General features: G+C 41.7%; 1 protein-coding gene across 1 annotated transcript; it reads right to left on the bottom strand.

The window, feature by feature from the left end:
* Positions 1-297: 297 nt before the first annotated feature.
* Positions 298-24,382, bottom strand: CACNB3 (calcium voltage-gated channel auxiliary subunit beta 3; the record flags this gene model as incomplete). The annotated part of the gene is made up of 13 exons (XM_015813953.1): positions 298-612; positions 2,193-2,351; positions 3,643-3,738; positions 6,186-6,337; positions 13,414-13,523; positions 13,731-13,789; positions 13,925-14,005; positions 14,537-14,556; positions 15,644-15,696; positions 16,270-16,385; positions 19,462-19,584; positions 21,941-22,074; positions 24,358-24,382. Coding segments are annotated over 13 exons (1,443 nt in total), but the record flags the coding sequence as incomplete, so codon positions are not given.
* Positions 24,383-25,899: the final 1,517 nt, after the last annotated feature.

Below are 25,899 nucleotides of genomic sequence, written 5' to 3'. Positions count from 1 at the left end.
ACCTCCCCACCCCACCCAAAATGGAACCGGGATATGAAGTTTACCCTGCAAAGATATTACCATGGCCTTCATAATCCAAAGTGAAGGAGGGCCAGACATATCACCCAAGCTCTTTTAGGCGGCCATGGCTATGTCTGGGCTTCCCTAGATAGCACCTGTGTATTGGGGCAGGACCTGCACTCTGTGGGGCTCAGCTACAAAGTGAAAGAGACAAAGGCTTGAGATTAATTCAGTTTGGGAGATGGCAAAGACAGCAGCAGCTGTGTCTTGTGTCCCTGGATGCCTGGCCAGGAAGTTTCAATAACTATCTTTGGCCCAGGGCCGGTTGCGTTGCCAGTTCCTGTCATTGTGATTGTGCTCAGAGTCGCGCTCCAGAAGACGGTCCTGCGAGTCATGGCCGTTGGTGCTGCGGAGGCCACTGTTGTGGTTGCGATGAGGCTGGTACAGGTCAGTGTAGGCGTCAGAGTATTCATCCTCCAGGTGCCGGGAGCTGCGCTGAGAGGATGCCGTCCATGTCTTGCGCGAGGCGTCACTCACTTCGTCAGATTGCATCAAACTGTCATGCTCCACCGGGGAGCGCTCACTCTCGTGCTCGGCCATCGGGGCCTGGCTCTGCGGGAAGGAACCACAGAAAGAAGGCGTTAGCAAGCCTTCCGCTACCTGGTGCTCTCCCAACATGACAGACAGAGCTGGGCTGGAATTCAGCCCTTAATTTGCTCCCTCGAAGAGCTTCTATGTGACTAGACTAGACTGAGGATCCCCATCCATCTATAGTACTGTTCATTGCACTTACACTTTCATCAAAACTACTGAAACCTTGCAAGTGGACCAGAAATAAATTCTACCAGTGCCCTGCAATTTATTCTTTATTTGTACAGGATAGGGTTATGCTCATACATTCTATTTCCAATTCCAAGGATTTATGATCAAGACATTTCAATTGGATTAGGACTAACTGATTCTTTGCTTCAATCCTAATTAGTCTCCCTACAAACATTTTAATCAAATCAATCAGCTAGGAGAAACAGAATAAATTTGCTTATATTTCTTCATGGGTTAATGAGGCTGAATGTTGTTGTTGGTTTTTTTTTTAGCTGTATAGGTAGTCCTTGACTTACAGCCATTCATTTAGTGACTCTACAAAGTTACAATTGTACTGAAAAAAAGTAACTTAAAACTGATCCTCGCACATTTACAACCAGTGCAGTGTCCTCATGGTCACATGATCAAAATTCTGAAACCATTTGCAAGATTCCTAGCCAACGTCCAACAAGCAAAGTCAATGGAGGTAGCCAGGTTCACTTAACAACCATGTGATTCACTTAACCACAGTGATTTGCTTAACAACTGCAGCAAAAAAAGGGTTAATAAAATCGATCCTGGTTCACTTAACAATCGGCTTGTTTAGCAACAGAAGTTGTGTTCCTAAGTCAAGAACAACCTCTATACTGGTCTCTTCATCTTCACCCAAAATTAGCTTTTTGGAATGAGGTGCAGCTGGTTGAAGATTCTCTAAGAGATGACCTGGATGACTGAGAATCTCCATAAACATTCTCTAAGAGAATAACTCAAAGAAGAAAACCTCTGCCAGTCAAAATATTTTTGGACACAGAGTTACCACTAGCAACGCCGGCAATGGCTAATGGCATCTGGGGTCCAAAGCCTGGAGGGGTCAAGGTTCACTGCACCACTTGAGGATTAGTTTGGGGGCAATATAATAGCGATACCCAATGGTTGGAAACAAAGATAGCCTATTGCCTTTGGAGTCCCCAAAGGAGCTTCAAAATGTCTGTCACACTCCCTGCTAGAAACTGGATATTGTACTAGGGCAGTGGTTCTCAACCTGTGGGTCGGCACCCCATTTCATGGGGGTCGCCATTTTTTTTGTCCGCCATTTTTTTCCCCTTTTCCGGCGGGTGCCTTACCTCCCTTGGGCTGGGCCAGCTGGTGGTCGGCCTGCTCCGTCTCTGCCGCTTGCCAGCTACGCCTCGGCCGGCGCAGGGGGCAGAACCACGCATGTGCGGCGCTCCCGGGCAGGGAAAGTCCTCGACTTACGACCGGTTGGGTAGTCCTCGACTTACTACCGGTTTAGTCCTCGACTTACGACCGGTTGGGGTCGCGGCATTAAAAAGGTTGAGAACCACTGTACTAGGGAGACTTTTCAGTTGGGGCAAGAAGGCAATTTGTCGTACCTGCAGGCCAGGAATGGCAGTGGAAGGAGTCAGGAGGTTTTGGCTCCCTAGGCCGTGTGCAGGGTGGTGGGTTGCTCGCCAGTAAACCTCCAGATATTCAGCCAGATGTTCACAAGCATCCTCCAGCTGGTTCTCATCTAGGATCACATCAAAGAGTTCCTTGGGGGCAACAAACAGCAAAGATAAAAAGGAAGAGGAAGGAGTAAGAGTTAAAAACTGCACTACAATCTGCCTTGCTGCCATCTCTATCTGGCTTAGTCCGCAACTTACAACCAGTCACTTAGCAACTGTTCAAAGTTACAACAGACACACAAAAGGTATTTACAACCCGCTGGTGAAATTCTCACGGCTGCTCTCCCCTGAAGTCACATGACCGCATTTCGGGCACTTGACAACTGGCCTGACTCAACAGCCATTTGTAGCATCCCGCAGTTTACTGCAATTTACGTTTTTGCCAAAAACCAGCATTTTCTTCTAGTTTTTGACAAAAGCACCTCATGGCAAACAATGGATTTGCTTGGCAACCACAACATCTGCTTTACAACTGCAGATTTACTTAACCAACCTGCTTCAGGACCGCTGTGAAAAAGGTCATAAAATTGGGACGGTCACATAATGACCTACTTTATGACTTACAAACACAATGGGAAGTTTCCATTGCTGTCCTAAGTTGAAGACTACCTGCCTTGTATTCTTGCTCCCATCATCCCAAACCTAAACTACAATGGCAGGGGAAGAATCGAAATTCTGGTCCCACACATCTTTAAGGCAGTAGGCAAAGGAGGACTGGAACAGAGGCAGCAACTGCTGAGGCATCGTACCAGTGTTCAGTAGCGACCATGATTAAGTACTGGAAAATGACATCTCTCTTAAAACAGGTACAGAACTATTTAACACTTCAATGGTTCCCCAAAATTCATGGGCAGCTTGGATTCCTGAGTAAACAAATCTATTAACTGAGAACTTGCGTATATATTCCCTGTATGGGTGCTAGACATTGCAAAGTACAGGTAGTCCTCGACTTACGACCACAATCGAACCCAACATTTCCATTGCTAAGTGAGACATTTGTTAAGGGAGTTTTGCCCCGTTTTATGACCTTTTTTGCCACAGTTGTTATCACTGAATCACTGCAGTTGCTAAGTTAATAACACAGTTGTTAAGCGAATCTGGCTTCCCCATTGACTTTGCTTGTCGCAAAAGGGGATCACATGACCACGGGACACAGCAACCGTCATAAATAGGAGCCAGTTGCCAACTGGCTGAATTTTAATCATGTGACCATGGGGATGCTGCAATGGTCGTGTGAAAATTGGTCATAAGTCACTTTTTTCAGTGATGTTGTAATTTTGAACAGTCACCAAATTTATGCCATCAAAGTGGACACAAGCAGAGCCAGGACCAGGAGGAGATGGAGAGGAATCGAAAATATTATGCATAAAAGACTCACCGGAGGACACTGGACAAGTTTGTCAGCAGCCATCATTTGAACATTAAGATGCTTCACCTGTGATTTCCCTCTGGACTTAATAAGGCGTTGCAACACCTTCCACAGAAAAAGAAGATACAGGCAAAGAGCTCAAAGTCACCACATGAAAGCTAGGGCTGCTATAATGTTTTAGTAACAGACTGGGTTAAGAATTAGAATACATCTAGAGCAGGCATGTCAAACTGCCGGCCCATGGGACAGATGCATCACGCCAAAACCGTGCCCACCCCATTGCCAGTAATCGGGAAAAGTCACAATACATCGCACGACGTCACGTGACATCACGAGTTTGACAGCAGCGCCTGCATTTTCTGCGTTGCATGAGAAAAGCACATCTTCTTTTTCCTATCCTTACCACTTTCTACACGGACGATCAAGAGCATCCTGTCATACAGCATCACAGACAAGAAGGCAGTGCAGAGAGTGGTGAGGATGGCCGAAAAGATCATTGGCAGTTCCCTCCCTCCCATCCAGGACATAGTAGAGAAGCGTTGCTTGAGCAGGGTCTGTAAGATTATCTGGGACATTACACATCCTCTTTACAACCTGTTTTCCTTGTTACTTTCTGGGAGGAGGCTTCATGGTATCCGTAGCAGAATATCCAGATTCAGCCATAGTTTCATTCCACACAGCATTAACCTTGTGAACTCTCAAGCTTCCTCCTTCCGTTATATATTCAAGATGGACAGTGTTTAATATTTATTTGTTATGTATATGTAGGGGTGTGGGTCTATACATACGTTATACATAGTATGTTTAGGTGTGTGTCATGTATGTGTTTCACTTTGAGAGCGGGCAACTAAATTTCATTTTTGATGTGTGCCGTTGTGCCCACAGTAAAAAAAAATGACAATAAAGGTTATCTTATCTTTATCTTTATCTAGAGCACCCTTACCCAAACTTAAGGAACTCCAAGTGGGTTAACTAATTCTCAAGAATAGTCTTGCTTGCTTGTCTTGGGAGTCTTTAACTCCAACATCTGGTAGGTGCCTCCATTAGGAGGAGCTCATCTAGAGCTATTGCTGTACATAAGTAAGACCATGGCCGAAGAATGTGGCCTTCTTGATAGGACCATTCATTCGAGAACATTCAAGTCCTTGCCTCAGCCTCAGCCAATTGCTGCTTGCCACTAAGAAAACTATGGATCTGAGCCATATGGCTGCAGCTCCCCCTCATATGTGGTCCTTAGCCCCTTTTCCTTGGTCCACAGAAAGTCAAATATTCCTCTGTACAAATATACAATATTGATGTTACAGTTTTCAGCTATTCTGAGGCAAGGTGTGTGTGAAAAAGTTACATAGTCAATATGATTTGGCTAAAATAACTTGAAAAACAGACATCTCCAAAGTCTGCCCCTCAAGCAACAGTCTTGTCCACATCCCTTTGACTCCCTCCCTCATGCACTGTAGTCTCAGCTACTCCTAACTAGGATATATAGCCCATAATCACCCAAAGGTTGATTGCCCTTGTTGGAAATGAACACAGGCTTCCTAAGGAGAGGGGGCCCTCTTAACTAATGTGGCTTCTTCTTCTGATATGGTAGCTGTGAAGACCAGCTAGTTATAGAGCTATCAGGCTCTATGTCTATGGAGATTCTCAATCATCCAGGTCATGGTTGTCCAAAGGTGTTTTTTTACAAAATGTAGAGCCTGGTAGTCCCAAAGGTGCTTTTTACAAAAGGCAACTGGACTTTCTCAAGAAAAAGCATCTTTGAGACTACCAGGCTGTGTATTCACTCAGAGATCAAGGCTGGCATTACTCTGCCTTTTCTTCTTATCATGGAAAATAACCATTTCCAATAAAATTTCCTTAAAAACAGAATGGCAGAGCAATCCAGGTCATTCTGTTACAAGCAGCTTTAGCATAAAACACTGAAGTATTTTCCATCACCATCTGCTATGGAACAGGCACCTGGAATCTTTTCAAGCAGAGAATGGACGTGACAGGCAGAATTCAGAGAAGGAATGGGAGGGGACTTTTTCTCTCTGTGTGGTATTCAAAGATTGTTCTGACTTGCTAACTTTATTTGGATAGCATCTGTTTCTCTGTTGTGAGGGCTGTTGTAAAGATTTGTTAAATAAGGCTTAGAGCAGTGTTTCCCAACCTTAGCCATTTTAAGATGTGTGGACTTCAACTCCCAGAATACCCCAGCCACAGTGGTGGGATTCAAATATGTGAGCAACCAGTTCTCTCTGTGGATGCCGCTTCCGGACGTCCATTCTGGGCCTGGGCAACACAAAATTATCTACTGGTTCTGCCAAACTGGTGCGAACTGGATGAATCCCACCACTGCCCAGCCAGCATTGCTGGCTGGGGTATTCTGGGAGTTGAAGTCCACACATCTTAAAATGGCCAAGGTTGGAAAACACTGGCTTAGAGCTTTGTAATCCCAGGAGCATCACAAGGGAACACCGCAAGGGGGCAGAAGGAAGCACCACCGAGAAGGCTGGCGTTGGATGTGAGCAAAGCTGCGAGTTGAACATAATCCTGTATTGCCAGCTCACCTTTGGGGAAGAAACTTTGACATAGACAACGATGGGAGCCAGAGAGGTTTTGGCCAGCTGGGCTGGGTGGTTGATGGTGTCTGCATCCAGCACTACCAATTGCAAGGACTTGGCCAATTCAAAGATCCGCTCAATCTCGCTTTGGACTTCAGCTGTGAAAGCAACAGAAAGACTGTGAATTGGACATTTTTCTCCCCAAGAGGAAAGGCCATTTTCTCAGCTTCCTTCCCTCTGTACATCTCAGATACGGGTAATCCTTGACTTTTAGACCACAACTGGAACTAGAATTTCCATTACTTGGCAATACCATTGTTAAGTGAGTCTTGCTGCTTTTGCAACCTTTTCCCCCCATGGCTGTTAAGCAAATCACTGCAGTTGTTCAATGAATCTCAGGGTTGTTCAGTGAATTCGGCTTCTCCCACTGACTCTGCTTGTCGGAAGCCAGCTGGGAAAGTTGCAAATGGTGATCATGTGACCCTGGGGCACCACAGCCATTGTAAATACATGCCAGTTGCCAAGCATTCAAATTTTGATTATGGGGAAGCTGCAATGATTGTAAGTGAAAGGACTGATTATAAGTCACTATTTTGAGCGCTGTTGTTAACTTTGAACACTCAGTAAACAAATGGTTGTTAATCAAGGACTACCTGTATCTCTTGTGTTTCTAACCCCCAGAGATCCTCCTTGTCTTCCTTCCTCCTTTACTACACACCGGGAAACCATCTTCCCAGGAGAAGTCCCGAAGAGGGACATCCACTTGAAATCGCAAAAGCTGTCATGATGAGGTAACATGAAGTGGAAGCCTCTTCCCTTGGTTTTAATGGGAAGCCATCCCATTAGGCTTTGCCCCCCTGTTCATCCAATAACCATCCCCTCCCTCCCCAGTGCACACCAAATTGGCTCCTGTCAGGTCCTAGCTTGCTGTCCCTGCCAGTCCCAATGCCCATTCCGGTCACTCTATTGACTCTGGAGGAGCTGTGCAGGCTGTGAATACTCAGTGCCAGGGGGGCTCAGCCAGCGGATCACGGCCAAAAGTTATTCACTCCCCTGTCTTGTTCTGAGGGCACGTTGACCTCCTCCCTGTGCACATAGCTTATGTGATGGCTACTGCTGGTCTTAGGCACCTCTCTAATCTTGGGGGGGGGGTTCATATGCCTCATAATTGCCCCCCTTGTATTTCAGGGTAAGGAGAGAGGGACCCCTCGTGTTTCCTTTTCTCTTCCTGTTTGATAGTGAACCTCTCCGATCTCCAAACTGACAATCCTGGACTCCCAGTTTCACTACTCTGCCTCCCTCGCAGAGATTGAGAAAGGAAGCAGGACTACCCCATCTCTCTGCCAATAAAACAGCCATGTTCAGCTCTTAAGCCATTTGAATCCAGTATAAGAACCAGTACAAGAACTTTATGACTAAGAATTTGTGTTCAAGTTTGCTTTCTTTTCTGTTCTTCCTTCCTATCTTTTTTTTTCCTTTTGTGAAAAATTGATTTTATGACCAGGATTTGTCATGAGTTTAAATTCCCATTTAAATCTAATGTCATGTGAATCTAATGAATATCTCTGAGTTGCACGGAAAGGTTAAAGGCAAATAATAGGAATTTTTAATCACCAATTCTGAGGTAAAAAGCGATTAAAGTATGGGACGTGGTTCATAAATATATTTTGACTGTTATGATAATATTATCGGGGAGTGGCAGAAAGGATTACTAATAAGACACTTTATGATGAAGGCCTGTTGCTGACCATTTGCCAAATTCCACTGCTGCTGCTTTTGCTTCCTAGTAACTCACAATTGCATATTTAAAAGGTTATAAATTAAACACAATCAAAATTCCTGGTTAAACAAATCAGTTAAGAATTTACAATTAATTTGAACTGGTTCCAAGCCAGAGGCCATAGAAAGGACAGAAATTATAAAACTATGAGTGACTGAATTCACACATCAGACTAAGTTACAATGTGGTTTGTTTTGCCTATGCTTAATGTGATGTCTAAATCCAGGTATTGTTGTTAATTGCTTACTGCATTGAATGACTTTTATTTAATCAATATTTTACTTATTCAATAAGTCATGTTTAATAAATCTTGTCTTTGGATAAGGCATCAATCCAGCCTTCATGTCCCTTCGTGGAGAAGGAGCCTATCAAGAACAGTACAGATAACACTTGTATGACTTACAAGCATTTATTAAGTGACCATTTGAAGTTACAATGGCCCTGAAAAAAGTGACATATGATCATTTTTCACACCAATGACCATTGCAGCATCCCCATGGTCATGTGGTCAAAATTCAGATTCTTGGCAACTGGCATGTATTTATGACAATTGCAATGTCCCCAGAATTATATTGGCAACTTCTGATAAGCAAAGTCAATGGGGAAGCCAGATTCACTTAACAATCGTGTTACTAACTTGACAATGCAGTATTCACTTATCAATTGTGGCAAGAAAGATCATAAAGTAGGACAAAATTCATTTTAAAACTGTCTTGCTTAGCTTTTGGGCTCAATTGTACTCATAGGTCAAGGACTACCTGTATTAAAGGGGTAACTCTAAACAGTTCTGGGTTTACACATAGAGTAGCATGTCTGCAGAGATAGTATCTAACAAAGTCTGGGGAAAAGGCTGAAAATTAACTGCGATCTCCCAGAGTAAAAGTTGCAAGAGTTACTCCAGAAGGAAGTCTTCTAGAGATGGTTCCATGGAAGAACTTTTGGGCAAAGAGTCAGCAGAAGTCACTTTAAGAGAAGGTAATGATGATGTCTTGACTTGCATCCTCTTTCTCAATCAGAAGGAAGATTTAAGCAGAAAATGGAGTTAACTTTCAGGAGAAAACTCAAGAAACGAAAGAGCCATTTCAAGTGACAGCCGAGGTTTTGCCTTCTCTGATTCTTGAGAACTAACCCAAGTGAAATTAAGGACATTACAACGAACATATATTTTATTCAGAGAGCTGAATTTAGTTATAGAATTGATGCTTTCCTAAAATAGTTCACAACTGATCAATGAGTTTAATTTTATCTTGAGCCATTTCCATACACTGAGGAAGCGCCAATGTGAGATCCTGGTGCCAACTCATTGCCTCTCCCTAGGGCTTCGCCGGGGCGGGGGTGGGGAGGGGTGTTTCACAGGCTGAACTTCTTTGGCTCCTTCTCCAGGAGGAAATGCTTTGAGAAAAGTTAGTTTTGCAATATCTCCTCCTGAGCTCTGAAGGAGAAAGTTTCTCCCTCCTTCTCTTTTCATTCTGTTTCCAGAGATTTGCCTCCTTTCATCTGAAAAGAATTGTGCCTTCTTCCTCTGCCTCCTCCTTTCAAGAATGCTTGGAAAAGTGGCTTTGCTGTTTCCCTGCATTTTGTCTTCACTGGAGGAAAATAAATGAACCGAAGAGATAGGGCATTGGATGGAACACCAGGGTTGTTTTTTTTCCCCTTTTCTCTATTGGTCAACAGGAAAACCCATTTCCCATCCCCAGAAAGCAGGCAAAGGGATGTTCACACAAGGGTACAGAAGACAGCACTTTACTCCAGGGGGAAGAGTTGTTGTATAGGAATTGCCTTCAGTCTACATTAAACAGATGCTGTCAAGCATAGCTCAACTCTTGGTGATGATATGGACATATACGTGGAGCTGCCTTGGCAACTGTAATGGACTAATTTGACATTCCCTTTTCTTGGATGTTTTTCAATTTCCCAGTCTCCGCCTACAGCACTGAGATTCTCTGTTGGTCTCTCATCCTAATACTGACACTAATATTGATGTACTAATACTGATACTAATACAAAGATCTGGAAATAGAAACAGAATGACTATGGCAAAAGAAAGCAAAGAGAATACCAATAGTAATAGGTGCCTTGGGTGTAATCCCAAAATAACTGGAGCACCACTTGAATACAAATCCACCATCAATCAATTGCAAAAGACAGTTTACTCAGAACAGCTTACATTCTGTGACAATACCTGTAATATCATCAAACATCCACATCTCCCTATCCCAGATCCTTGCGAAGAAACTCGATAGGCAGACAAAAATGCCAAATCCAGTCTGAACATCCGGCTGACTATGCCACAAACCCTAATACTAAATATAGTTTCTGAACCAAGAAATGTCAGCCAGATGTTGCCATCTACCAAGGCTAATATTACAACAGCATTTTTCAATTATTTTGGCCTCAGGAATCCTTTCCATTCTTAAAAAATATTGAGAACACTAAATTTTTTTGGTTTATGTGGGTTATATTTATCCATATTTACTATATCAGAAATTAAAATTGAGAAAGTTTAAAATATTTATTTGAGAACTGCTGCCTGAAAATAATATCGTTAGTTGATTCTAAAAATCTTGGAATCTATTCACATACACACCCCCATCTAAAAACTTTCTATTTATTCATTTTTCACAACTGTAGCAAGAGGTAACCAACCAATTTTTCCTAAGCAACTAATTTGCAATTTGGAGATTACAGTACCTTAAATGGTGGCCTATATAATACAGTGATTGTAAAAGTAAGCAAAACAAACATGCTGGAACTAATTGAATGCAGAATATTCACATATTGGCATATTGTTTTTGTCCCATGTTAGCAAGCAGCTCAACTAGGCGAGGTGCTGAAACAACACATAAACTTCCAGCACCTGGCTTAAGGTATATGGTTGGATATTTCCAGAGGGTGGTTTTGTACAAATTTCAGAGTTAATCACCTTGAACTCAGTGGGGATTACTTTTTGAATAGGCTTGCATAGACTGCATTGTTGATGGAATTTGGGACCATCCCTGCTCTTCAGTCAATGCTTGGGATGCGTAGAAAGTGCAGTCTGCACTGATGGAACATAAAAGGAATATAAATACAATGTGTTGACTACAGCAGAAAATTGAGCTAGCAAGTGTATTCAAGGAGAATGATTAGATGGCTGTTTAAGAGAGATCCGGTGAGGTTATCTGATCCATGTTTGCAAATGCAATGTCAAATGAAAGTAAAATCTCTACAATTTTCCAATTTTGCTTCTACTTCATCGAATGGAAATCCATGCCCACATGTTAGGGAAGGATAACCATTTTGTAACTAAAAGTTTGTATATTTTTTTCCCAATTTGGAAGAGCCACAGAAGGTATAGCAGTGAGGCCATTAGGAAAAAGGAGGGGGAAAGTTATTATAAGCCTATTCATTTCTTCTTCTTTCTCAAACTTAAGCTAAAAATCCCACCAATATAATTTTGCAATTAAGTGCGCCCTCAAAAGAGGTGCACTTGGCCTATAGATCTATGGGCTGCTCACACCTGCCACATTTGTAACTACATGGATATCAGCAAGAAGTATTACAACAGGTTGTTGATTCCATGAATAACCATGGAAAAACTGCAGGAGATTTTAGACCACACACAGACATTTAATAAATAATACTAATATTGTGACATGCCTTAATCTGGGGTACTAGCTGCTTTCAACAAGGTATTAGTTTCTACAAATATTTTATCCCCTTACTGTGACATCTGAGTCATTCACCAGGACTGTGGTATATATTCCTATTTATCCTCCAGACAGATTTTCCATCAATCTTCCATTTTGCCCACAGAATGTTTTTAAAGTGGTTCTTTTGGGTGCATTTCTAAGGTAATGTGCTTCAAAAGCTAAAAGCTATTTCCAATGTGTAAGTGCATAAAGATTTTAAAATGAATTATTGACAATTTTAAACTTACTGTATAGATCAGCATGCAAAGAGAGGACAAACAGACCTTAGAATTACAAAAACACTGCAGCAATTTGAACCTTCAACTGCAGTGCTCCACATTGTAAAATAAGTGACCTGTGCAACACTATTTCACCTATATTTTACTTGCTATGTATTAGCATGGGCCTCACCCTCTGGTTTTCAGCATCACAAATACAATGCTATATTAATTACTTGCAGCTCCTGTATTTTGCAAAAATACCATCAACAGGGTGCCTCACACAGAGAATGGGCTCCGGTATATATATATATATACTGTCAGCATCAGATTTCACTCCAAATGTATATCTGAAAGGTAGCTGGATTAGTCAATACAAGCAGAGGAACAAAGGAATTTTAAAATATCTTAAACTGATAACAAGCTGCTAATATTAATGGCCAGCACATGCTAATATTCATATGAGGATTCTTGACAACAACTAACAATTCTTGCTGAACTGGTAGGCTTTCATGGATCTAACCAAGTGGCTGTCCAATAGAGGCAGTTTTGGAGATTATTTTTATTTGGGATGCTCGCAGGATGGGAAAAATTAAAACTCCTTTGCACAATTCAAAAGCCCAAATGACATTCTCATTCCCCACAACAGCAGGGTTAAATGCATGCATGGCTCATTGTTTAAGATTCAGTGTTGCAATGTCATTTAGTCCTAAGGCCCTATTGATGATTCAAATTACAATACTTTAGTACTGGTCTTATCCCCAAATCTTCCCTCCCTCCTCTTTGTCTATTTATACTCACTTAGCAATACCCCCATTTCTTCCCACTCATGCCTATTTTGGGCTATGTGCCTTTAAATTCCAATAAACATGCTTTACATTACAGCTGATACGAAATAGTTCCTCCATGTCTTTCCTGAAATCTAGGGAAAATGGGTTTATATAAACCATTCAACTACATAGATGTGAAATGCCTATGCTGAAATGACAAAAATAAGATGGGAAATATCATTTTAGGAATAGTTGCCTGAGCAACAAGGGAAGTCCCAAAGGAGAAAAAGAGAAGAACAGATCTCTGCCCAGGAGATTTGAAACAGTTACTCTGGTTCCACACAACTAACTAATTAAATAGTTGCAGCAACAATACAAATGGGAAAGAGGGATTTCCCTTGCCTTTCAAGGTGTAATGCTTACAAAACTACTTCCGTACTATTGCTAATTTTTCATAAACATTTTGCCACTTTTGAACTGCTTCTGTTTGGAATTCCTGTAGCCAGGTCTCAAGTGGATTATGCAAATCTGAAGCTGAACCCAAAAAAATAATTTAGAAAAGAAAATGTAGCTTGCCCATATTTTCTAGGAGATAAAATTTTCCAGACAAATTTCATGCTAACTCCAGTTTTTATCTCTATACAGTATCTATAAAGCAATAGTAAACCCAATTTTAAAAAGGTTGTGTTGATCCCTGAAGATATAAAGCTTCTACGTGGCAGAGACACTCTCCAAACTAAAGTTCTTCTGGAAATGAATCAGGGGTTAAGCTGATCCCAATTAATTAGGACTCACCAATACTGGAACGGGTGGTAGATCGCTCAATGATGGCCCGTTTCCCAGGATTGTTGAGCACCGAGCGCTTGGCCAGGGACAGGTCTGCTGTAACACGCGTGATGGAGATTCTGAAAGATAGGATGGCTCTGCTAAATGCCCTTAGGACAGGCGTGGGGAATAGTGGTCCTTTTATGACTTGTGGACTTCTCTAGAATTCTGGGAGTTGAAGTCCACAAGCCATAAAAGGTCCATGATTCCCCACCTCTGCTTTAGGAGATGGTGGGTGGGAGGTTGGAGAGGAGAGAGAGAGAAATAGATTTTTTTTAATGCCTCACCTGCCATCAAATCTGTGCTTCAAGAAATCAAAAAGAGCTTTCTGCATCATGTCTGTCACCTGGAAGAAAAAGAAGAACAGGTGAGTTGGGAGGTGAGCAGAGACAGTGGTCAGCTGACAGTCACAGTCAGTACTAGCATATCTGGTTTAGGAGAGATATAGGGGAGAATTTCATGCCTTCCATATCCCCCATACCTCGTATCCTTTCAGTGAGGGCCCCACCAGCACCACTGGCCGCATGGAAGGAACCACATCATATGGAGGGATGTGCTCTGTCTGTAAAAAGGAGAATGTGTCATAGGAAGTGACTTCTCCCCTATTCTGCAGCCAAAGGTCTGCTGCTAATTGTAAGGAGAAAAAGGGGACGTAGTAAAGATAAAGAGGGTTTCTCCAGGCCACATATTTCACCAAATATCATACACGTATGACACAAACATCAAGTATGACACACCCTCAACCTCCGGGATCCATTTTGTTTTGCTTTTGCTACAATATCACACCCCAGTTCGTGAGGAGGCTTCACAATAAGATGAATAGACTCCAGCCCCATATAAGCCCCATATAAGATGAATAGACTCCAGCCCCACTCAGCCTTTTGAAAGTCCTGTGATACAGGAAACTCCATCATTGCTGAACAGCTATTTTGCCTCCGGGAAGCTCTGCTTTCAGATTTGTCATAGCATCCAACCTGCTCAACATGAAGTTAGACAAGATAAGCCTCAGAAGTCATCCTGCCTTTCTCTTGGGAACTGTCTGGAGAAGAAAGGAGTGGCATCCAAGAAGGTAACCCCGGCATTAAGGCCTTACCTGCTTTTGCTTCTGTTTGGCTTGTTGGAAGAGAAAAAGAGATACAGGGTTGTCAATAGTCATGAGGTAGCAAGAAAAAAAAAACTATGGGAAAGGCTGGAGTTCTGCAGGGCTGGAGACTTGATCTCCCGGAATTGCAACAGGACCAGGAAGTTTCTCCCAGAAAAATACGTCACGTTATTTCCCAAATGTAGCAGCACATGTACACACAAACAGGTAGTCCTTGACTTACGACCACAATTGAGCCCAAAATTTCCGATGCTAAGCGAGGCAGTTGTTAAATGAGCTCTGCCCATCTTTATGACCTTTCTTGCCACAGTTGTTAAGTGAACCACTGCAGTTGTTAAACTAGTAACACTGTTGATAAGTCAATCTGACTTCCCCATTGACTCTGCTTATCAGAAGTTCACAAAAGGAGATCACATGACATACACACACCCCCGGGAAACTGCACCCGTCATAAATATGAATCAGGTGCCAAGCCTCTGAATGTTGACCATGTGACCCTGGAGATGCTGCAGTGGTCGTAAGGGGGAAAAATGGTCATCAGTCTCTTTTTTTCAGTGCCGTTGTAACTTTGACCAGTCACTAAATGAACTATTTTAAGTCAAGAACCACCTGCATTTAAGTTATAGCATTGGAAGCCATTGTTCGCACTCAGAACTTCACTGAAAATGCTACATATGAGACAAGCCAAGGTAAGCAAAATCTAAGGACTAAGATATCCCTTTTTCTGTGCTATTTAAATTAACTGCTACCATTTTTTAAATTTTGATAATTATGGGGAAAGACTCTTAGCCACTGAAGATTTCGTTTTGCAACTGCTTTAATCCTAAAAGGCGTTACCAACTTCACGCCACACATTTTTTTCTGAGAATCCTGACAACATTCATCTCGCCTCCTTCCTTTAGTAGCTGTTCCTTCTTTTTCCACCACCAACCCATTTCCAACGCACAGGTGGATCAGTTCCAAACTATGACCTGCTTGGATTTTTCTAAATAATGATATGCAGCCCGATTCGACACACACCTTTTCTCAGGTTAAAAAAAATTGCAAAACAAAAAATCGGCAGAGATTTCTAAAAATTAGTTCTACTTATGTCTTTACCTAATGATGGGGGAGGCGATCGCCGGTTGCTGATGGCAGGATTCCCAGATTGCCTAGTGGGAGGAGAGGAAAGCAAATACATGGTAAGAACCTAGGATTTAAAAAGTGGTGTTGTGTGTATACAGATTTAGAATCCATCTACTGTATATGACACATCCCCTCCCAAGGTCCAGTTTTATTAATAAATATTGACATGATTGTTGACCGTCCAAATTATTTTCCATTGATATTGCCCTTAAAAGAAGCATCAAAGTATCCTAAATATTTGCATACACATAGACTTTTATACACTGGAGGCTGAGTTTAGTTAGTCAAGAGCTTCAATGTGGCAGGGCACACAATCTACTCCCAAATTTATGGCCAGACACTTTCTATATCTCCTTCTGTTGCCAGAATTAAACGCTGTATATGCTTGTCCCATCTCACCTGGCTTTTTGCTCCTGTTTCAGCCGTATGGCCTCCAGCCTCTGTGGGCTGGGGATGAAGGCGATGTCTCCCCCCTCCTTCACTAGCCGCCCGATCCACCAGTCATTGCTGTATTTCTGGAGAGAATATNATGGCCAGACACTTTCTATATCTCCTTCTGTTGCCAGAATTAAACGCTGTATATGCTTGTCCCATCTCACCTGGCTTTTTGCTCCTGTTTCAGCCGTATGGCCTCCAGCCTCTGTGGGCTGGGGATGAAGGCGATGTCTCCCCCCTCCTTCACTAGCCGCCCGATCCACCAGTCATTGCTGTATTTCTGGAGAGAATATCACAGGAGAAGGCCACAAGCTTGATTTCCAACTTAATCTCCACTTCACCTTTATTCATGTAAGCTAGACTAGTGTTTTTAACCTTGACAGCTTCCAAATGTGTGGACTTAACAACGCAATCATTGCAGAGAATTCTAGGGGCTGAAGCCCACACGTGCAGAAATTGTATGTACAAGTTTAGGTATAGTTCAAGGTGCTGGTTATCACCTTTAAATAGCAATAGCATTTAAACTTATCTACCATCCTATAATGCTTCACAGCACTCTCTGGGTGGTTTACGGAGTCAGCATATTGCTCCCAACCATCTGGATCTTCATTTTACTGACCTTGGAAGGACGTAAAGCTGAGTAAACCTTGAGATGGTCAGGATTGAACTAGTGGCTATGGACAGAGTTTACCTGCAATACTACATTCTAACCACTGTGCCACCACAGCTCCTACAATTTATAACCTGGCTTGGGGCCAGTTTACTTGAAGCAACACCTCTCCCTATGACATCTTCCCGCCAGGGCAGGAATGCAGGGCATGATATGGGTCCCATCAATTAGGGATTGTGATCTGGTGGAAACACAAAAAAGGCCTTGTTTGTGGCCCCTTCTTTATGGAACTTCATTGCCCCTGAGGTATAGTTGGCCCCCATCCTGCTGTTTTTCTGAAAGGTCCAAAAGACATGGCTTTGTCTGCAGGCATAGCAACTACAAATGGAAATGGAGCTGATCATGTGGCTAATCTGACTGTATTGTGGCTGCCATCGGGAGTGGGGGAGTGTTTTTTTTTTTTTAATGGTTTTATTATACGATGGATTTTTTTAAATTAAATGTTGTAAGCCACCCAGAGCCAGTGTGAGTTGAGCTGCTATATAAATTTGCTTAATTAATAAATAAATTATAAATTGCCAAGGTTGGGAAACACTGGGCTAAAGTCATGCATCACACACAATCACAATGTGATTTATTTTGTTTGAGCCTTTGTGGTTTGCAGAACATGATTTAAGGTTTAGCATGATGTGTGAACCCTTGTCTTGGCTAGGTAAGTCATGTGCAAGCCAGATAGTGAACTCAACCTTTCTGTTAAAAGAAAAAAAGAGAGGATATGATTTGTCTGTCTATCTGCTCATATATCTCTTTCTCTTTTGTCTTCTTGAGCTATTCCGATCAGAGTAGAAGGTGCTTTTTTTTCTAATTATATATATTTTAGTATGAGTATTAATACATTAAACATAGCATTTGGTGGGTAGCCATTATAGCTAAACATCTGTTCCTCCAATACTCGAAAGCTACATCCCTGGAATAAAAATTGTTTAAAATTAAACAGTTGATCTTCTGGATACAGCAACCAAGGAATGAGATGCTAGGTCTAAATTAAACTATATCATGTCTACATTTTTAGGGTTCTTAAAAGCCTGACTTTTGTTTCTTCTCTTTCCTCTACTTCCCTTTACTGGATAACTATTTTTTCCTCTTTTTCTTCCTCAATCTGTACTGGGTTTGGGTGAAATATCCAGTTAAACAGGGAATTGTTTAACAATTTGAAGCAGTTAGTCCCAAACCTGTTGGAGATCAAGAAAAGCCACTATGACTTGGCTCTTTCAGAAAATCTTTGCAAGTTTGATAGTAAGAACTGACTGTCTCCCGGGTATGTTTAGGGATGGGAGATTTATTGCTGTTATAGGAGTGGGGTTAGTATTATATTTTCTTTTACTCTTTTCCTATTTTTGTCTGCAATCAAATGGAAGCCTTTTTGGAACTGAATTACAAACTGCACATAAATTACAGACATAAATATGTTCATATTTACCATGTAGGTAATCCTTGTTTTACAACTGCAATTGGGACTGGGATTTCCAGAAACTGACAAAAAAGATTGCAAATTGCAATCACGTAATTATGGGCTGCTGCAACCAATCGTAGATGTAAACTAGTTGCAGTTTCTGTGTGTGTGTGACATTTTATGACAGCTGGAAATGTCTTACAGGCCATAAAGCAGGGGTCCTCAAACCTGGCCACCCTAAGACTTGGCTGGCTGGGGAATTCTGGGAGTTGAAGTGGCCAAGTTTGAGGACCCCTGCCGTAAAGTATCTTTTGCAAGGCCATCGTAACTCCAACAATTGTAAATCAAGGATTACTTGCACTTCAGGTAAGATTTTGAAAGGTGTTCACATATTGCAACCCAATCCATATTTTCTAGGCTATTCAAAAAAGACAAAGTGATTCAGCTCCTGGAATCTCCATCAATACACCTATGTTGTCTTCTTGGCAATAATACACAAGTTCTTCAGCTTTGCCTTTTCCTGGGTTATACAATCTCCCTTCCTAACCTGTACCCAGAGACATCCACATGGCATGTGGGGGGTATTGAGCAAAGCGATATCCAATGTCACAACATAAGCTCCACCCCTTTTGTACAGGTATCGCTTACCCCACACACACATGGGAAGTTTGAGAACATTTTTTGAGAAGCGACTTTCAAACCAGAGTTCTGGGACTTTTAAGTCCACACCCTTAAAGCTGCCGAGGTTGAGAAACACTGGGCTAAACTCACCGCTGTACAGATAGTCCTCAACTTACAACAATTCATTTGGTGACCATTTGAAGTTACAATGGGCCTGAAAAAAGTGACTCACAACTAGTCCTCACACTTATGCCCATAGCAGCATCCCCACAGTCACATGATCAAAGCTCAGGTGCTTGCACCAGCATATATTTACAACGGTTGCCGCATCCTGGAATTATGTGATCACGGTATTTCCAACCTTCCCAGCTGGCTTCTGACAAGCAAAGTCAGTGGGGAAAGCCAGACTCACTTAACAACTGAATGACTCACTTAACAACTGTAGTGACTTGCTTAACAACTATGGCAAAAACAGTCGTAAAATCAGGCACGACTCACTTAGCAACTGCCTTGCTTAGAACAGTAATTCTAGTCTCAATTGTGGTCATATAAGTCAAGGACCACCAGTAAACCACCCACCCCTATCCCTAGCAGCAGTAATGCAACGTCTTTCCTCGCAAATCGAAATGCAGGTTCTGCTTCTGCACATCTCTGGTACTGCCAGTGCCCCACCTCTTTAATATGCAAGAAGTCTTTGGCTTCAAAGTTGATGGCAGATCCCTGCACGGGACATTCTTCATCCAGTGCGCCACAGTAGCTGACATTAGTACGGACAGCAAATGCAACTGGTTTGCTCTGAGGAGCAGAAGAAATCAAATATGAGTTATCAGTGCCAGGTCAGCCCCCATGTAAAATAACACCTTAGATCAAAGATCTATCCTCCTCTTTCTTCTATTTTTGTAACCTTGATTGGCTCAAAGGACACCCAAGCACAGTTAGAGGGACTCAGAAAGGTAGACCGTGCCTTCAAGGGAAGACACCACCTGGTCATTGCTGATCCTTTTGGCACAACACTGCTTGAAAATTACCTACATCTAAGCAGGATTCACGTATATGTTACAGGGGGCTAAGCATAGGAGTTTAAAATTCTTCTTCAGTTTCCACCGCCTTTCTGTAATGAGATGGGTACATGGACTATGTTTTTTCTAATATACCCCTAAAGTGTGGTGGGATAGTTTCTGGGTTGTCCATATCTCTCTCCTGCAGGAACGTGCTCTGGCCATCCCAAAGTTCCATCATCCTCTTCCTGTTCCCAGAACCATGCTTTAAACTGCTTTATGACAATCCTTTTCATTGCAAACAAACAAACAAACAAACAAGGCAGGGCATATGGAATGCTGGCTGAATATTGATGGGGAAAAAGTAAACGTGGAGAGAGGAGATGGAATGGATAGATGGAAACCTGAATAGAAAAAGGAAAGCTTTCCCCTTTTATTATATCTCCCTATCTAGTAAATGCGGAGGCCTGCAGGGAAGAAAGCTTGAGGTTCCAAAATTCTTCTCCCAGAAGCTTCCTAGTTCTTCACACCTGGTTCCCACCTCCAGTTTTGTCATTGTAGCTCCGTAGCTCAGCTATTGCAGAGGGTATTTCACTTACTATTCACAGTCCCTAAACCCAGTAGGCATTAGAAATGGAGTTTTCACATTCTCTGATGCCTTTCTAATAATTAAAAAGGCAAATGCTACCTCCTGGCCGTATGGCATATAGGCATGAAGACTGGAAAATTCATCCCTTCTTTTCCCCTCCCCTCAACTGTATCCTGGAAGATGGACAAATCTCACTGGAGATAAAGAAAATGAAACTTTATTTCAAGGGTTTTTTTTATATAAAAAAATGTTAAGTACCAAAATGCAAACCTTCCATATAAAGTAAAATAAAAACAGAACTGCCCAGATCACAGTAATACTTGCAAAGTAGTTAATGACGCACTCAATTGAAAATACAAACATTCCAGATAGACCACATGTTGACACTGGCCTACTACATACAAAGAACTCTCTATCTAAAAATCATGTAACACTGCCCCGATGATAAGATTTATAATTATTACTATAAAGCACAGGAATATTCTAAAGAAAAAATATTTTCATGTACATAGCTGAAATTCCACAACTGGTGCACCAAATTAAAGAAAATGACCTAGCACAACATACTAAAGAGAAATAGAAATATTTTTTTTAAAAGCTATTACTTGGCTATACAGTTATCTATTTCCATACATCTGAAGCAAATGGGTCTGTGTTTCCAAATATTCATTACAAATTGCAGGAGATGGGTACCTTGTGTCTTACCCAGCCAGCTTCTTTCCATGGACATTTTCTTCCATGTTTTAAAAAGATCAAACCACCTTCTATATAGTATTTAGCAAAAGGAAGGGCTGGGTGTGTATGAGAGACAAAGAACCTTCTCTCACTCATGGGGATGTGGACCATGAGTCTATAATCTGCAATCTGACATCTTAGTAATAGTCATAATGCCATCTCTTCACAAGGCAGTTTGTAGTTTTGAAAATCTTAAAGAGTTCCCTCAAACTTGATGATACCAACTTTTGAATAAGGATGGTGCCTTTTTTGGCTACATACAGTAAGTAATTTTAGAGAACTCAGATCAGTATTGGTAGTTGCTTTTCTCCTCTCCTTATCAGGTCTCTGCACTAATTCAGGTTTTATTCCAACAATAAGTATAAATATAGCACCTGCATACGCTTTAAAGATGCTGTCTTTTTCTGCAATCCTGCCGCTTCTCTTCATAGTTGTCACATGATCTCAGCTCCACTGCTTACGTTATTTTTCTTTTAACCAAATTGTAATTCAGATTCATTAGGGCTACCAGGAATTAATCTGTGCTTCCAAACAGCAGCTTCTTGCATTGCCAATAATATGCTACTGTGTAGCTGTTACAACTTCCTCTGTTTAGCTGATCCTCTGTGACTTAAAGGAAAAATAAGGCAGAAAGAATGGGAAAACAGAGAAAGATGACAAGTGTTCTAACCAGCTGGGGAATTCCATAATTGAAGCAGAGCAACTGAACAATAAAAAAACTGGACTATTGCAGGGGCAATCATACTAACCTGGACTGCCGCAGGGGCAATCATTCACACATGATGCAACCCTCTACCTGTCCTGGAAAAAAACAAGACCCATCCATTACCTTGGCTTTTTCAAGCTGCTGCTGGGCCTGGTTCTCCACTTCGCGCTTCACACCTTCGCGTTCCTCCTCTAGCGACACGTCGGAGTCCAATGATGGGCGGCTAGTGTAGGAATCAGCAGAGCCCTGGGGCAAATGTAAGAAATATATATGTGTGTGTATGTGTGTAGCCCAGTGATTTAGGCCAGGCAAAAAGAACAACCAGAAGTGCTAGCTCTGACTTTATTGTAAGGTTACATCAGCAGAATATTGCAAGACTAAAGGGATTTCTTCCTTTTTTCCTTTCACTCTTTGGAAAACTAGGGAGAGTCCCTTCTGAAATGTTTCCCATTCTGTTCCTCCCTCTCTGGGCTAAAACCTCTTTCACATCTGGTTGTCCAGTCTGTGCCTCTCTCTCCTATCACCCAAAGTCACTCCCACATACTATTACACCAGGGGTAGTCAACCTTGGCTCTTTTATGACTCGTGGACTTCAATTCCCAGAATTCCTGAGCCAGCTGGCTGGCTCAGGAATTCTGGGAGTTGAAGTCCACGAGTCATAAAAGAGCCAAGGTTGACTACCCCTGTATTACACTATCAAGTAACACAGCTGGAGCAGACATCTCAGCAATGGAGATATTTTACACTTTGAAATTAATCTCAAACCTCTATTACTAACTCCAAGAACCAAGAGTCTCAGAACAATCATCCATAAGTTACATCCCCACTGTAATTTATGCTGCAATTTCTAATGCCAAACTTTAGAGGCTACTGGATAAATGAAGGATTTGGGTTTTGATTAGGTTATAATATTCTGGAGTGGAGTTATGGGGTTACAATTGGTCATTTGAACACCAACAAGTGGTGAAAGTGATTAAAATGTTGAAATCTGCATCTATGTAAACTGGATTCACTTCAAAATACTGAAAGAAAAAATATTAGATCTGAATTGCTGCAGTATGTTTCAGCATAAGTTTGTATTTATTCAGTCCACAGTCTTCCATTTCATACTTATAAAGCAAATTACATATTATTATTTACAATACTATATGTTTAACCAGGGCATGCCAGGACCTAGCAAGTACTTTTCCTCAACATGTTAAGCTTAGAGTTAACTTTGCTTCATTTGTTGTGAGAATTTTGGGGAAATGCCATTTTTGGGAACGCAGCTTATTTCATTAGTTCAGGGGTCTTCAAACTTGGCCCTTTTGTGGACTTCAATTCCCAGAATTCCTCAGGCAGAGTGCCTGGTTGAGGAATTCTGGGAGTTGAAGTCCACAAGTCATAAAAGGGCCACGTTTGAAGACCCCCAGCATTATTTCATGCTTTAGTATATAGTATAAATACAGAAAACTTGTTAACACAGCAACAAAGTTAAATGTATAGTATGAATACTGTGTTTCCTCAAGGTTTCATTCCCAGATAAAAAGAAGGCACTTTTGTATGTTTAGAACAGGCCTCTCTTCATACTAAAGTTTATTGTCAAAAAACATTCCATCTTCTATAGTATAGAAAGCATTGGAGGCCTTTCCTCTGGGATATACTTACTACAGGTAGTCCTCGAGTTACAACAGTTCATTCAATGACCATTTGAAATTACAAAGGTACTGAAAAAAGTGACTTATGACCATTTTTCACACTTACGACTCTTGTAGCATCCCCACGGTCATATGAATAAATTCAGAGACTTAGAAACTGACTCACAGTTATGATGGTTGCAGTGTCCTGGGGTCATGTAATCACCTTTTATGACTTTCTGACAAGCTGGTCAATGGGGAAGCCAGTTTCACTTAACAGCTGTGTTACTAACTTAACAAGTGCAGTACTGGTAGTCCTCGACTTACAACCACAATTGAGCCCAAAATTTCTATTGCTAAGTGAGACATTTGTTAAGTGAGTTTTGCCCCATTTTACGACCTTTCTTGGCACAGTTGTTACGTGAATCATTGCAGTTGATAAGTTAGTAACCCGGTTGTTAAGTGAATCTGGCTTCCCCCACTGATTTTGCTTGTCAGAAGGTTGCAAAAGGGGATCACATGACCCTGGGACACAGCAACGGTCATAAGTATGAACCAGTTGCCAAGCATCTGAATTTTGATCACAGGATCATGGGGATGCTGCAAAGGTCATGACTGTGAAAAATGGTCATAAGACACATTTTGCAGTGCCATTGTAACTTTGAATGGCCACTAAATGAACAGTTGTAAGTGGACAACTTAATTCACTTAACAACTGTGGCAAGAAAAGCTATAAAACGGGGCAAAATTCACTTAATAACTGTCTCACCAAGCAACAGAAATTTTGGGCTGAATTGTGGTTATAAGTCAAGAAGTACCTGTACTATCTTTCTCCTATGCTGGCTTCCAATGATGATGAGGATGAGGATGATGATGATGATGATGATGATGATGATAATAATAATAATGATGATGATGATGATGATGATGATGATGATGATGATGATGATGATGATGATGATGTTGGAAGGGACCTTAGAGGTCTTCTAGTCCAACCCCCTGCTCAGGCAGGAAACCCTATACCATTTCAGACAAATGGCTGTCCAGTCTCTTCTTAAAAATTTCCAGTGTTGGAGCATTCACAGCTTCTGGAGGCAGGTTGTTCCACTGGTTAATTGCTCTGTCAGGAAGTTTCTCCTTAGTTCTAGGTTGCATCTCTCTTTGATTAGTTTCCATCCATTGCTTCTTGTCCTGCCTTCAGGCGCTTTGGAGAATAGCTTGACTCCCTCTTCTTTGTGGCAGCCCCTGAGGTATTGGAAGACTGCTATCATGTCACCCATCGTCCTTCTCTTCATTAAACTAGACATACCCAATTCCAGCAACCGTTCTTTATTGCTCTTCTCTGTACTCTTTCTAGAGTCTCAACATAACCTTACTTTTTTACCATTGAATTTCATTTTGTTAGATAGCTCCCAATGTTCAAGTCTGTCAAGATCCTCCTGTATCTTAAGCCTATCTTGTGGAGTGTTGGTTATTCCTGCCAGCTTGGTGTTGTCTGCAAATTTGATGAGTTCCCCATCTATCCCCTCGTCCAGATCATTGATGAAGATGTTGAAGAGCACTGGGCCCAGAACAGAGCCCTGGGGCACCCCACTACACACTTCCCTCCATGTAGATCCAGTTCCATTGAGGACCACACTCTGAGTACGGCTGGTCAGCCAGCTACGAATCCATCTGGTGGTGATGCTGTCTAACCCACATTTTTCTATCTTATCAAGCTCTCTCTAAGTCACAGGTGTCAAACTCGCCACGTCACGTGACATGTCGCGACGTATCGCAACTCTTTTTGCATTGCCGGCAATGGGGTGGGTGCGGCTTCGGTATGATGAAACTGGCCCGTGGGCTGGCAGTTTGACACCCCTGCTCTAAGTTTATTGAAATTAGCTCTCTTAAAGTCCAAGACTCTAGTTTGACTGTGTTCTATTGCTTGTGCTTGCATAATGTTGAATTCCAATATTGCTTGATCACTCCCACCCCCTCCCAACGTTTCTGTAGCTTCAACACCTTCTATCATTTCATCTCTTGTTAGTGAGAACTAAGTCCAATATGGCTGATCCCCTTTCTTTCTCTACTTTTTGGGAGACAAAGTTATCTGTTAGGTTTGTCAGGAATCTGTTTGATCTTCCACTTGGTGCAAAGTTTGTCTTCCAGTTGATGTCAGGATAATTAAAGTCCCCCATTATTATTGCGATGTGCTTCCTACATACCTTAGTTAACTGACTAGCAAAAAGTTCATCTATTTGGTTGGGTGGCTTATAGTATACACCTATGGCAATGTCATTTCCCCCCTTTTATATTGACCCAAATGCATTCAAGACAGTTTTCATCATTGTTGTGCTCTATTTCTGTAGAGATGTAGTTATTTCTTATATAAAGAGCAACTCCACCACCTCTTTTATTTGGTCTGTTTCTTTTAAATAATTTAAATTTAAACTGGAGAGTTTTAAGAAGAAGCTAGACAGTCAC

The sequence above is a fragment of the Protobothrops mucrosquamatus genome, unplaced genomic scaffold, assembly GCF_001527695.2.
Source record: "Protobothrops mucrosquamatus isolate PMUCROS unplaced genomic scaffold, P.Mucros_1.0 scaffold_76, whole genome shotgun sequence".
NCBI lineage: Eukaryota > Metazoa > Chordata > Lepidosauria > Squamata > Viperidae > Protobothrops > Protobothrops mucrosquamatus.
Note: the sequence above shows the minus strand (reverse complement) of the source record. Positions and strands in the feature narration are given on the sequence as shown.